Raw genomic sequence first — 13367 nt, 5'->3', positions numbered from 1 at the left:
GCTTTGGGAGCATTAAGCAAGGACACTCCAGAGACAAGATTTTTGTGAGGACATATGTGTCCCCCAGTCACACACTCCACCAAAATATGATGTGAATTCCCTTTTCCTGACGGTGGAGCAGATGTGCAGGATTATGTGGCTGCTTAGAGCCAAACACGAGTCCTTTGGGTTGGGTTATGGGAGCCTTCATGCTGTTCCCCCTGGCCTCACCAAATGTGGCTGTGAGCTCTATGAAAAAGTGACCAGGAGAAAGCCGAGGGGATGGTAGATGGAGCATGGGCTGGGCAGGCAAGGGAGGAAGACAGGGCAAAAGCCCTCCTCTGAGCCAGGCCCCAGCATACCCTTCCAGTGTGTCCCAGTGCGTCCCAGTGCCTTGCCGAGCGGTCTCTGCTGTTGTCACTGCTGCTGCTGTGGATGGATCTGTCTTTCTGTCTCTCTGCGTAAAGAAATACGACACAGATTTATTTTTCATTTTGGAATCGCGCTGCTGCTGACATGATATTAAGAATAAAGAATATATTTCTGGTCTAGCATCCCGAGTTTGGCTCTTGTGTCCTTCTGCTTCCCAGCTCCAGGCCTGCCATCCTGCCTGCAGGCAGGGCATGAAATACAGCCTGGGGCCCACTGGGGCCAGAGGGCTGCAACTTGCTCTCATGTAGAATGTGAACTCAGAGGTGGAAAATGATCCCTTGTTTGTGGACAAGCTGATCTAAGCCTTTCTTTGCCAGGATATTACTAATTGCACAATTATGCACAGAACAGTAGTTGGGAGGTCTTTTCTTAAATAGTAACACAACAGGGGTCTTGCCTTCACTACGTGCTTTCTCTCCCAGTGTTTCCCACTATTTCTGTTTAATTCCAGTAATGTGAATAGTGGAGTATTTATTTCAACACTGGGAAGATGCCTTTAGTGAAGGTTGCAAATGGGTTCTCTGCCTATGCCAGAGCCCGCTCTGTGCAGCTCACTGAATGCAACCCTCTTTGAAGTTTATGTTGGACAAGGGGGACCCCAGCTCCAGGAGATTATAGAGGAAGGTGCAGAGTTATGGGCAACTACTGCTTTATGTGCCTCACTGCAAAAAGTCGCTCGAGGAAAAGAACTGGGTAAAACTGAAGGTAATCCACTGTGATCACAAAATACATAACTGATTTACCTTCTGGTAGCAGGGATCCTCATGTTTTCCCCAGGCATAAAACAGAGTCTGGATTGCAAGTGACCGGGCTAGGCAACCTTGGTCCTAAATGTATTGAACACCTTCCTAAAAGCCATTAGGGTTGGATCCTGCTTGCTTAAGCATGGGGACTATTTTAGATGACTTTTTGCTGCGTCCACATGGGAGTAGTGGATGGGACACAGGGCACCCAAGGACCAGAATGGCCCCTGGAGTCCACAGGAGATGCCCAAGGCCACATAAATATTTCCTACTCCAGAGTAATCCCTATGTTTAAGGAAACAAATTCCATACAGTGCTACCAGTTTGGCTTTTACAGGAAAGCCAGGCTCTTTTTCTGTTAAATCCCTTCCAGAATAGGTGATAGAGGTGGATTAATGCACTGCTGACACGGGTCTGGACCATGCATCCAGGCACCCCAGCACCGTCTGAGGGGGAGTTCCCTCATTTAGGACTTGTGAGGATGCCCTGTATCTTCATAGTGCTCATTAAAGTGTTACAGCTGTAATGAATTCATCTTCATTACACGCCTGGGAGGTAGAGGAGTGTTCTTGTCCCTGTAAGAGGCTGACAGATAAAAGGAGGCAGAGAATCAGAGAGACTCAGACCAGGCACAGAGCCTGAAAAGTAATTACATGCCTAAACAGCTTTGGGAAGAAGCGTCTAAGTGGCAGATCTGGGGCTTGAACCTCTATCAGCCCTCTCAGGACCCAATCCTTCTTCTTGTGCCGTGATGCTACTGCTCTGAAGAACTCAATTATTTACAGTTCCTATAGTGGCAGGTATGCACACGTCCCCATCCCCCGGAGATGGGAATTGATTTGGATAAGACTGTGGCTGACCTGAGCTGTCATTTGTACTCCTAATACAGCTCAAATCAATTATTTTTCCCCAGAGATCGGACAAGGTACTGCACTTTCCACTGTAATGAATTCATTTTATTTTTTTGTACACTTGTTAATTATATTTTTTTTTTTGGGGGGGGGGGGAGGGGAGGGAGGAATGCAGTTTTCTGGAGGAAAGCCAATCTTTTGACACTTTCACAGCATGGCCAAAATCAGAAAGGATCAGAAATATCTTGAAAACTGACTGGGAGATATTTTGGACTGAATCTCACTGAACGGAGAGCCTTACAAAGCTAAATTCTAAAGTCTAAATTTCAAGCACACAGACCCCATATCCACAATACATCCCCCTGCTCTATCACACGCTCCTACAGGTGATGCTCTTAGGACAGAGCAGCTGCTTCTGGAGCTCATTTAAAACACAGGTGTGAGTTCGATGTCAGCCATGGGGCTGCAAGACTGGACATGCTTAGAGATGAGCTCCTGCCTCTGACGCAGTCACGGTCCATTCTCACTGATTTTCCTGAGAGATAATGAAGCAAAATCCATTTTTCACTCCTGGCATTAGTTCTACTGGGTGTCTTTGTGATTATTTTCTCTGTCAGCTCTCTGGGCACAGCAGGGTGAATTGATCTACAAAATATTTGTAGGGACGGTGAAGGATTAAATATCTCACACAGATAGCTCAGTGCAACAGTTGTTACTCGGGACTTTAGAGAGAAAAACAGGGTGGGGAGAGGGAGTTGTTCATTTTCCTTCCACTAAGGTCAGCCTTAAATAACTCTCCCACCTCCCTCTGAGGTTGAGACAAGATAATAAGGACAAAAATGTCAGAGCAAAGCACGGGGGCCCCTCTATTTACAGCAAAGGCCAAATCGCTAACGAACAGATCGGAGCTTGCTTTCCAAACACCGATAAGCGGCATCTTTGAATTAACGGCCCCAGTTCCTCCGCTGCCGTAAATCAGCATGACCCTGGCTGCCCGTGGGGCTCCCCGCAGGAGGAGGGGGCTGCTCACCCCTCCCAGCCCCGGCGATCCATGTGCCTGTCTCCAACCCTCCCCTTCCCCAGCCCCATAACACTAACAAGCCTTATCAGTAGGATTTACACCTCCTTGTCTAGGAACCCCTAGGCAAACCCGTGGACCGGTTACCGGTGTGCCTCCAAATCCTGAAAGTAGCTTTAAGTGCTCCAAATGATCCACTTAGCTGGGGATAATTAATAGCATCAGAGCTGGGAGCCCCAAAGTGGGAGTGATGGGAAAGGAGGAAGTTTGTTCCAGAAAATGGGGTTTCAAAGCTTCCTACTGAAACCCAGCAGAAAATGCTGTGCGAGAATGAGCGCACTGTCCCTAAATGTCCTCTTACAGTGTCACTTACAGACCTCGATTTTATCATGAGGGACACCGTGACAGATGTCCATGGTGCACTCACAGCTGCAGAAATGAGCAGTGGCAGAAAACACAGACGTACCTGACATGGTAATTTATTTTCAATCTGTGGGACCACTTTACAGCAGGGGACAAATCCAAAACCATCCCTTCATTTTTTTTTCTTTCCTCTTTTACCACCTTGCTGCGTTGGCTGGTTATAGCATCCATCACTCTCTGCCATGTCTGCTGCTCTCTGGTGGCCTGCCCATGCTTTCCAGCAAGGTGGCTGGGGACCAGCTTTCCTCCTTCTCTGTTTTATCAAAGGCTTCTCCAGGTTGTCCATGTCTTTGCTTTCCAAGCGTTGCCTATTGCTGTCTTTTGTGCATGCCCTGGCGGTGGCACCACGAGACTTTGCTGCCTATGGCTGTGGACACTGGAGAAAACTCCCTGATGCACTCCATGGCCCCTCTCATGGTCATCTCCTGAGGACCAAGTCAAAATCCTTTTTGGTTGCTCTCACAGACTTCCCCAGCTCTGATCCACGAAGAAGGACAGATGTGGTAATGGTGCTGAAAATGTGTATTTTTGGATTGGTGCTGATCAGGCTGTTTATCCAGCCCTTCTCAGCTCTGTGGAACTTATTTGCTGCTTTTGCTCTTCATTACTTGTCCTCTAGCAGGGTGTCATCACCTCTTCTAATGTTTCTCTATCTACACGAAGGATTACTTTTGGGCCATTAATAGCCACAGATTTCATGTCATCCTCATTGATAAACAAACCAATTTGTTCTGCTAATAGCTGTGTCTAGGAACTATTAGCAGCTCTTAGGAACTATTTCCACCTCTACCTTCTCAAAAAGTCTGTGTCCGGTAATATTTTAACAGGGTTAAAAGGAGCGTACCTGTGTTTTCGATCTCTATATATAACCTTGCATTTGCTCTTCCCAAGATGGAATAGGGTAGATTCTGGGAGCTTTACACTAAAGGTCATTAAATTCAGTCTGCTTTGCTCAGATGGCTGTGCTTGTGGGAGGTTTGGGTTTGCAGAGGCCAAGGGGGCTTGGCGAGGTGCAGCCAAACCAATTTGCCTGGGTGGGGGTCCCAGGCTGGCCTAAAGTCAGGGTTTTACTGCTGAGAGGTGCATAGTGGGGTGGGCAGAAGGGTTGAGTTATAGGAAGCTGACTTCAAAACCGCATCAAAGATGGGAAACTCCTGTCTCCTAGTGAAAGCTGCTGGTGCTTCAGAGTGGCTCCCTGGAGCATCTTCTACCAGCAAGATGCATCTCCAAAGGTGAGGATGTACTCACAACCCTCTCCGAGTCCTTCTGCAGCCCCTTGGCTGTTAAAGGTTAACCCAAAGATGATGGATGCCAATGGGACAAGACAGGTTGGTTACACTGGGCTTTGGGTTACACCCTCCATTTCATGAATCAACCCTTTGTGCTCTAAGCTGTGAGATAACGTCCCTGGCCTGGAAGAACCTGGAAAATTGTGAAACCTGCAGTCTGGTAGGAGCATCTCCCTTGGGCCCCATGGCCGGAGGGGAGATGGGGACAGCTCGTGATCCCTGCACCATTATGGCTGCCCAGACTAGTTTATAGAAGGAGCTGGGATTACTTTTATCCCAGTGAGCAGCCCCCTTGTCCGCTTGCACAATGTTCCTTTTGAAGCAAGGGCGTCTCTCATTGTGTGGCTCCAGATAAGCCTCACCCTTTGCTATAGCAGCCTCTTCTCCCCCCGAGCCCACAGTGGCTGCCCCACCTGCATGATGGAGCCACCACGTATCTCTGCAGGCACCGTAGGATTTGGTTGCAAGCATTCACATGATTAAGCACCCTCCTCGGTGCCAGGTTCCTCTCCCTGCCCTTCGCCTCCTTTTCCTTCACCTTACAGATGGGGACTGCAAAGGAGCCATCAACAGGGACAAGGCAAACCCTCCCAGGAGTGGTGGCCAGTGTTTTAGGGACCCCAGCTCCTTGCTGAGCACTTGTCCACCTCCAAAGCTGACCTTTGCTTTCAGTAAAGCTTGCACAAACTTGTAATCTTTAACTAGTTCCCCCATAACGGGCTTGTTATTTCTGCAGGACAGGGTTCGAAAATGCGAGACATCTACAGTAGTAAAGATTTTTTTGTGCTGGCAGCAGACTGTAAAACTTGATTACATGACACCAGGGATTGCCTAAACCTGGTTCCCACTGATGCAACTGCCTGGGGCTGGGGGGATGTGAGCAAGGGAGGTGGCTTCAAGTCACGTCCAGTGGTGGTTTAGCACGAATGGCAGGAGCCAGGAGCAACCCACTTCCACCTAGAGGCTTCCACCCTTCAGCCAAGTGAGCCCAGTGTGGAGCTAAGGAGCTGGGGCTGAGGGGGGTCATCCAGCCAGATGGATATTTGTCCCATCTCTGCTTTACCATGGGAAATCATGGGGAAGTCCAGTCTGGGAGGAGTGCGCTGAGATTTTGTTGTAGAAAAAGATTTTCCATCGAGAAATGGGATCCTCTTGCCTCCCTCTCTCAATTGGCTGCTGACACGGGATTTTCCCACCCTAAGACAAAACTTTCCACAGTTTATATATATTTCATATCTGTTTATATCACTGCTAGCATTTTTCATATTCCAAAGGCCCATTTATGGCATTAAAAAAAAAAAAAAAAAAAAAAGCTTTCCAATAAATAATCAAAGTTATCATATTTTAGAAGGGAAAAAAAAAATCCTAGTAGGAAATTTCTGCAGAAAAGTTGAATTTTGAGCCAATGCAATATCTTTTTTCCTTCCAATAAATCTTCTGGCTTAATTTTGCACCCACACCATAGCAAGCCAAGAGGGGTTTCTGAACACTCAGGTATCAGCAGCCCTTCACCTGTCTCAGCATGTTGTAGAATTGGGCTGAGCTTTTCGAAGCTGCCTTCAGGATTTGATTGGCCAAGTGTAATAAAAGCAACAGACTAATAATTTGGCCCTCCCAGCATGAAAGAGACTTTTTTTTTTTTTTTAACATCAACAGGGTAAGCCCTGCCCCAGGGAAGCCCAACAGGGAAGCTACCTACAAGGCAGAAGATAGTGGATAAAGGAACCTCCTTACAAACTCCCACCATCAATAAAATAAATACAAGTTAGGATGAGCTCAGGTAGCATTCAAAAGCGCAAGAAGGAAAACCCTAAATGACAAATCTCAGTGTGTGATTAACCTGGGGAACCCCTTGCTCCAGAGCCTTTCCAAGGCAGCCATTGGGCTGAGGTGTCTTCAGAAATGGGCCTCGCAGCATGTTGTGAACACAGAAAAATGACCGCTAAGGGGATTCATAGGGTAACTTTGCAAATTGCCCCTTAGTGTGATGCTGGGTGGGGGCTCAGTGCTCTGGAGGCAAGGTGATAAAATGTCAGGTTTTATCCTATGGAACCACTAATTCTTCATCTTTTCCTAGTAGAGAGAAGGTCTGAGTACTCCTGTCTCCCTGAAACCCGAGACCCTCTTCAGGGATAGAGCACTAGGTCATTCAAGTACATCAAATATCTTTTTTTGAGGGGAAGGGAGACAGAGATAGTGTTACACATCATGCAGAGATGCTATTAACTGTAGTTGAGCATCACAACTTGAATTTATTAGCATGAGGATGAAAGACCCACATGGCAGGGGGTGTAACCGATAACCTTGTCTCGCATCCATTTGAGCAAATGAGTCCCCTTTATATGTGCTCGCCAGAGATTTAGCACTTCTCACCAGCCTTTTTGCAGTCACAGTCATTTTAGCAAGCATATGATACTTCACTCTCAAAGCCACGACAGGGGTCCACCTCCTACATGCAGGTGGAAGTCATTGGGAGGAATCGCTTTGGCAACACAAGAAATTGAGGGTCTGGTTCAAATCTCATGCTGTCCGCTGATTTGGGTGAAATTCCTTCTGAATTATACTGTGTGCAGAGGATCGGGAGTTTTCTAAATTAAGCAGGCAACAGAGTTCAGACAGCTGGTGTCTGAGCTGGGACACACTGATATCGTGAAGGATCACACATCTCAGCTGTGTCAGGCTCTCTGCTAGATCAGTGGGCACTACCTGAGTACTGTACCAGTCAGATCTGCTTTGTTGTTTTCTTCATACTCACCACACCATCACCAGAAATGCAGAGGAAAATAGCGGTCCCTTCCCACAACCCACCTCTGGAATTTGGGAATCACGTCCTTCAGGACTGGAGACATGACAAACCAGTGGCTTCACTCCACTGGAGCCCTTCTTCGGTCTACTATTAGGAGACACCCCTGTGCTGGTTAACATGCAAGTCATTTTTCCAAGCTCTCCCTCTCAATGATGAGTTCTGACCATGTAATGTATTTTTGTAACTTAATTTCTGAAGGAAAAGTGAAGTGACAGAGAATTTATGAGGTCATGGCCATAAGAATTTGTCTCCCTGAGAAGGACCAGACAGAGAGGAGATGACCAGCTATCTCCCGGTTTCTGTTAACCACCTCCAATTTCCCCTACAGGATATTGAATTTCAATAGCCCACCACAGCAAGTGCACTCAGAAGATATATCAGTATCACAGGCCCAGCTCAGATGAGCCAGCTTTGACTTGCATGAACATGAGAAAACGGGGGCACACTGCAATGCTCACACTAAACATGGTGGCTGCTCTGGCTGCCCTCAACCGTGGAGCACAACAATTCAAGAGGTCTGATTTGGGCCCCCCACCTGAGCTAAAACAAATATCCGCTATCTCCTGTGAAAAGTAGGCGTTGTTCCTCCCCCGGCCCAAGCGGAGGACGCGTGTCTCTCAACATGAGCCTCAGATAGCCTTTGTGCAATAATGTGTTTTCCTTCCTCCGGCACCTGACCGCAGCGTTGTCACACCGACAACTCGGTCCCATCGCTGCATACTTTCCAAGGGGATATTAATCAAACATATTCAACTGTTTGCCTTTAATTTTACATTTCAGAAACAGCTGTTGGCCACCCCAATGCCAGCAGTGCCTATTGCCAGCATTAGTGTCATTAGTAATCTTTGCAGCTGTAATAGCGCCATTATCTCCCGCTAAAAGGGTCGCTGATGGCTCACGACAGAGCTTCAGGGAAACAAAAACAGGTCAGCTGAAATGAGATGGAAACTGCAAACTGTTGCTTCTGTCTTAACTTACCTCAAGACCTGTTGATGCCATATTGAGGGAAATTAACGTGCACAAGCAGCAAACATTTTGGTGGGAGCGTCACTGAGAAGGTGGGGCTTGTACTAGCCCCTGTGTCACTTGGGCTAATGTAAAGCATATAAATATGGGAAAGAATGGGGAAATTACCACCAAAAGGTCTTCATCTCCAGGAGCAAACTTCTCTCTATCGCTTGCTGCCTCTTCTTTAGGTAAGTCCGATTGCCTCCCGTCTAGCTTCTAGCTGGGTGTGCAGCTGTTTTCTTTAGTGGATGTAGAAGCCAGTGACAAGTGCTGGCTTGCTAGTCCAGGAAAATGAGGTCTCCTCAGATCTTTGAGCATGTTGTGTTGTTTCTGGGACAGCATAAAGAACAGCCCCTTCTGACTTGGCAGAGTGGGTTTCTCCTCTGAAGGTGTCTGCTGATCTCTGCTCTCCTGGGCAGATGCACCACAGGGCTTGGCAAGATGATTCTTCCAAAACAAATGCCCCTACTCTGGGCTGAGCTCTGTTTTTCCAGAGCTCTTCTGTCCAAGATCAGTGCTTGCACTGCAGCCTCAGAGCCTGTGTACACAGGCACTGGCTAGAAAAGGCCCACGTATTTTAACCCTACACATTTAAATGCCCACAAAGGCTGTGTTATGAAAGGCCACCCCATATATGGGTGTTGGGGTCTAGTTTGACTGTTTAGGAGGAGACAGCAGGGAGGCCAGGAATGATGAGAGCAGGTGGATGGAGATGGACTTCTGGTTGTAATCAGCATTTACTCTGACTTTCTGAGCCTGATGCATAAAGCTCTCCTTCCCTCTTTACGAGGTCCAAAGGAGCGAAAGGGCATAAGATGGTTGATGACAACTTATTTCTCCCTTGTAGCCCACCCTGCGTCTGCTCTGCTTCTTACCCCTAGGCCTCATTCTCCTTACCATGGCTCTCTGGATCCGGTCGCTGCCTCTCCTGGCCCTTCTCGCTCTTTCTGGCCCTGGGATCAGCCACGCGGCTGCCAACCAGCACCTCTGTGGCTCCCACTTGGTTGAGGCTCTCTACCTGGTGTGTGGAGAGCGGGGTTTCTTCTACTCCCCCAAAACCCGACGGGACGTTGAGCAGCCTCTAGGTAAGTCAGGTTGACCATGACTGTGTCCGTATGCTATGTGATGCAAAAGGCAGCCACCTATCTTTGATGGTGACACCAGGAATGTCCTTGATGGGGAATGCCAGGAATACCTTTGACATACCAGCAGCATCGTATTGCCAATGAAATGATCTTCGGGTTAAAAAGGCAGGTGGCAGGGCAGGCAGGGGAAGAGGATTTATGAGGCTGAAGGAATTGTCAGTCAAAGCTCAAACTTTTCTGCTTCTCTTTTGGAAGAGAGAGGCTGAGAACAGCAACATCCCAACCCGTGTGGGGCGTTACGCTGGCCTGGGAGTGACCGTGGAAAATAAAGGCAGAAGGAACCCAAGGAGCCTCCTTCTGCACCAAGAAGGGCACTTGTCTCCATCCTATTCCTGACCCACTCTTGTCAAGTATCGTCATAAAAACCTTCTGCCTTCTGAAACTGCCCATTCCTGTGCTTAACTGATTTTCTTCTTGAATGTTGCTTCCTAATATCTAACCTGAATGTGTCTTGCTGTCTATTATTTCTTGTCTTCTCCATAGCAGACAAAGGGAAGAGTCTACTCACTTATGAGTGCTTTTCAAACTATTTAAAGACTATTTCCATGTCTAGTTTTAACCTGCTCTGAGCCAAAACCCTTTGACACCCTCAGACTGCCTTCCCAGGGCATATATACTAGAACTCTGTCATGCAAATTGTTCTGCATTTGGTCCATAACCTTTCTTAATGGTGATGTCTGGAGAAGTACACAAGACCCCAGGTGAGGCCTGGTCAGCGCCAAGCGGAGTGAGCAAGTGGGCAGAACGATATTGCATGTTTTCCACACCACATTCCTACACAGGGGTTGTCTTTTCCAAAGCAGCAGTGTGCTGTTGATTGATAGAGACCATTGTCCCCCTTGGCCACCAGTCAGATGTATCTTCAGTCCCTGAAGGACCACTGCCTGGTGGTCCACCATGGCCTACTCCTCATCCTGGGTGTGCAACGCAGCCTTCCTGCCTTCCTCTAGCATCTTCCCCGTTTCTTGCTGAGCAGCATCCCATCTTTTCAGAGGGTTTCTGTAGTTTCCAAGGTAATTTTGAGTACTAATCTTGCTCTTCAACAGGCTTGCAGCCCCCCACAGCTTTATATTGTTTCTTATTTCACGGTGGTAAATGGATTTGCCAGAGCAGGTTGTGATGGAGCCAGTGTCCATCTTTACCTTATTTTGTACAGCAGATTAAGAAGGCAAAAAACTGACATTCTGCAGCCCCCACAGAAATGCGGTAGGTTGGTTTCCTCGCTTCGCCTTTTGTTTCAGCAGAGCAGTTGTTCTGTAAATCGGTAACACAGGAAACACTTTTATCAGCTCAGAGCTACTCAGCTCCCTGCTACCTGCCCTGCCCCCAGACGAGCTGGTCTCATTCCTACCCAGGCAGGCATTTCTGATCTGGCTCTGGTAGCTACCAGCCTCCAATGAGCTCTGCAAACTCCTAAACTTGTCTCAAACACTATGTCTGAACTTTTTGCTTCAGGGAAACAGCCTGTCTTGTGCTTCTCATGTTCACTTGTGATCCAGCCTGAGCGTCAGAGGAGCTGCAAGCAGAGACCAAATGACTCCTATCAGCAGCTAAACTGCAAAATTGGAAACAGATTGCAAAACAGAGGCAGAGCACTGAAAAACACAACTCCTCTGCTCTCTGTCTGTTGCTAATCCCATTCCTGAGGTGACACCGAGGAATGGTGTGGGGAGCAGTGTGCCATGCAGGGACCTGCTGGAAGTGCTGCCTCTCCCCAGTGTTGTGGCCTCTGAGAGGTGCAGGTGTGGGGCTTCAGAGGTGGGAGCTGGGAGTGGGAGCACTGCACAGGGAGCATGGCCCTTCTCATGGCTGGGAAGCACAGCTGCTTCTCCCAGGGCAGAGGAGATCTCTACCACCTGCTGCACGTACCTGCCACCACCAGCCCTGTCCCATACCCAGCCAGCTTTTGTAAAGGCTGCTTTCAGAAGATGGAAATCAGAAGGCACAGAGCAACACAGCCTGGGTTTATTCAGTTAAGCGCAATGGCAAGATGTGCAAGGTCTCAAGCAGGTGGGATGAGGCACTCTGGAGAGTTGCCCTTGAACATGATGTTGGTACCTAGAAGGGGCCAGGACCTATCATCCTACAGCTGTAGTGTGAGGAGATGGGTACTGAAGACCATTACGAGTGGGTCAGAAAATTTGTTAGCCAATTCCCTAAATATTGTACGGAGAATTTCATCACGTCCAACTTGTCTGAAAGTATCTGAGGACTTCCTACCTCTTTTTCTACAACTCTTGCCTGAGCCACCACCTCTTTGTCACATGAGCTGGTTGTGTTTACAGTCTGCTTGCAGCTGGCTTGAAGGATGAAGACAGATAAATCACAAAACATTGACTAGCTATTTCCTCTTCTACTTAATGCTGGACTAAATCTTTTCTAAGTTTTCCCTTTAGCAAGCTAGCATAATGATTTCTTCTTACTCTTGTGCCTCGTTCATTGTATCACGCTTTGGGGGCTTGGGGATTTTGCGTCTCGAGCTATACTTTCATGCTGCCCTAGAAACCACATCTTAGTCTCGCTTTCCAGGCACTTTCTTCTGGCTGTTAGGGGCTCTTTTCTTCCTAGAGGAAAAATCACTGTTTTATTTGCCATTTTCTATATTTTCACTGGGCTCCTGGACAGCTCTGCCCACAGGTTTTCAAGCTCGTCACTTGGAGTAGACCAACCATCAGCTTACTTACTAGCTGCTCACCCCAGAGAGGGTGCAGGACTTTTCTTCCTCTCCACATGCTTGCCTCAGTAAAGCCCCTGTACCCCTGGGTCTGTCACAGCGCCAATACCCACTCCGTTTGGTTCCTTTTGTGCACCATGGGATTACTTTGGGAGAGGAAACTTGGAGCCTGAAGGTGCTCTGAGCACATCAGCTTGGGGAAAAACTTCCAACTGCCTCCCCACTTCCCAGCCAGCTCTCCACTTACAGGTCTGGTGTCTGAAAAAGGGGTCTCCACAGGGCTCAACAGCCAGGGCTGACATATGGTGAATGATGCGTGGCTTATCTTTTTCTCCCCTGCCAGTGAGTGGTCCCCTGCATGGTGAGGTGGGAGAGCTGCCGTTCCAACATGAGGAATACCAGAAAGTCAAGCGAGGCATCGTTGAGCAATGCTGCGAAAACCCATGCTCCCTCTACCAACTGGAAAACTACTGCAACTAGCTGAGAGGCTGGCAGAGACACGCACTTACACTATTGCACCTTCAAAGCAACTGAATAAACCTTGTGGATCTGTTGTGTCAGTTTGTGTGTCCACGGGCTGCGCTATGTGTCCATGGTTGGTGTGTCCATGGTTGGTGTGACCATGGTTGGTGTGTCCATAGTTGGTGTGCCCATGGTTGGTGTGCCCATGGTTTGTGTGTCCATGATTACTGTGTCAATGGTTCATGTGTCCATGTCCTGGGGAGGGGCCAAACCATTTACTTTCAGGGTTGGTGGTCTGTGCTTGGAAAAGGCAGTTTTAAAAGGTCCCAGAGCCACCTATCACTTAACACTCAGCTTCTGCCATCCAAATGAAGGGGCTGTGAGGGAGGCAAAGGGGTTATGCAGCCAAGGGAGGTACACAGAGCATCCCCACCCTCGGTGCCTGGGCAGACAAAGAGGAAGGGGCAGAAAGCCTTGAATAAGACTTTTCTTTCTAGGGAAACATTACTCGGTAATATGCGTGGAAACATTGCACTG

The 13367-nt window shown here is 48.1% G+C and overlaps 1 protein-coding gene across 1 annotated transcript; it reads left to right on the top strand.

Moving 5' to 3' along the window:
- The first annotated feature begins 9414 nt into the window (after positions 1-9414).
- INS (insulin) lies at positions 9415-12984 on the top strand. The gene is made up of 2 exons (XM_040559559.1): positions 9415-9634; positions 12712-12984. Exons 1-2 carry the CDS (start codon positions 9448-9450, stop codon positions 12846-12848), a joined length of 324 nt encoding a protein of 107 aa, XP_040415493.1. The 5' UTR covers positions 9415-9447; the 3' UTR covers positions 12849-12984.
- Positions 12985-13367: the final 383 nt, after the last annotated feature.

This window comes from Cygnus olor, chromosome 5 (genome assembly GCF_009769625.2).
Source record: "Cygnus olor isolate bCygOlo1 chromosome 5, bCygOlo1.pri.v2, whole genome shotgun sequence".
Classification (NCBI taxonomy): domain Eukaryota; kingdom Metazoa; phylum Chordata; class Aves; order Anseriformes; family Anatidae; genus Cygnus; species Cygnus olor.
The sequence above is the reverse complement of the archived record's forward strand: the minus strand, read 5'-3'. Positions and strand labels throughout refer to the sequence as shown.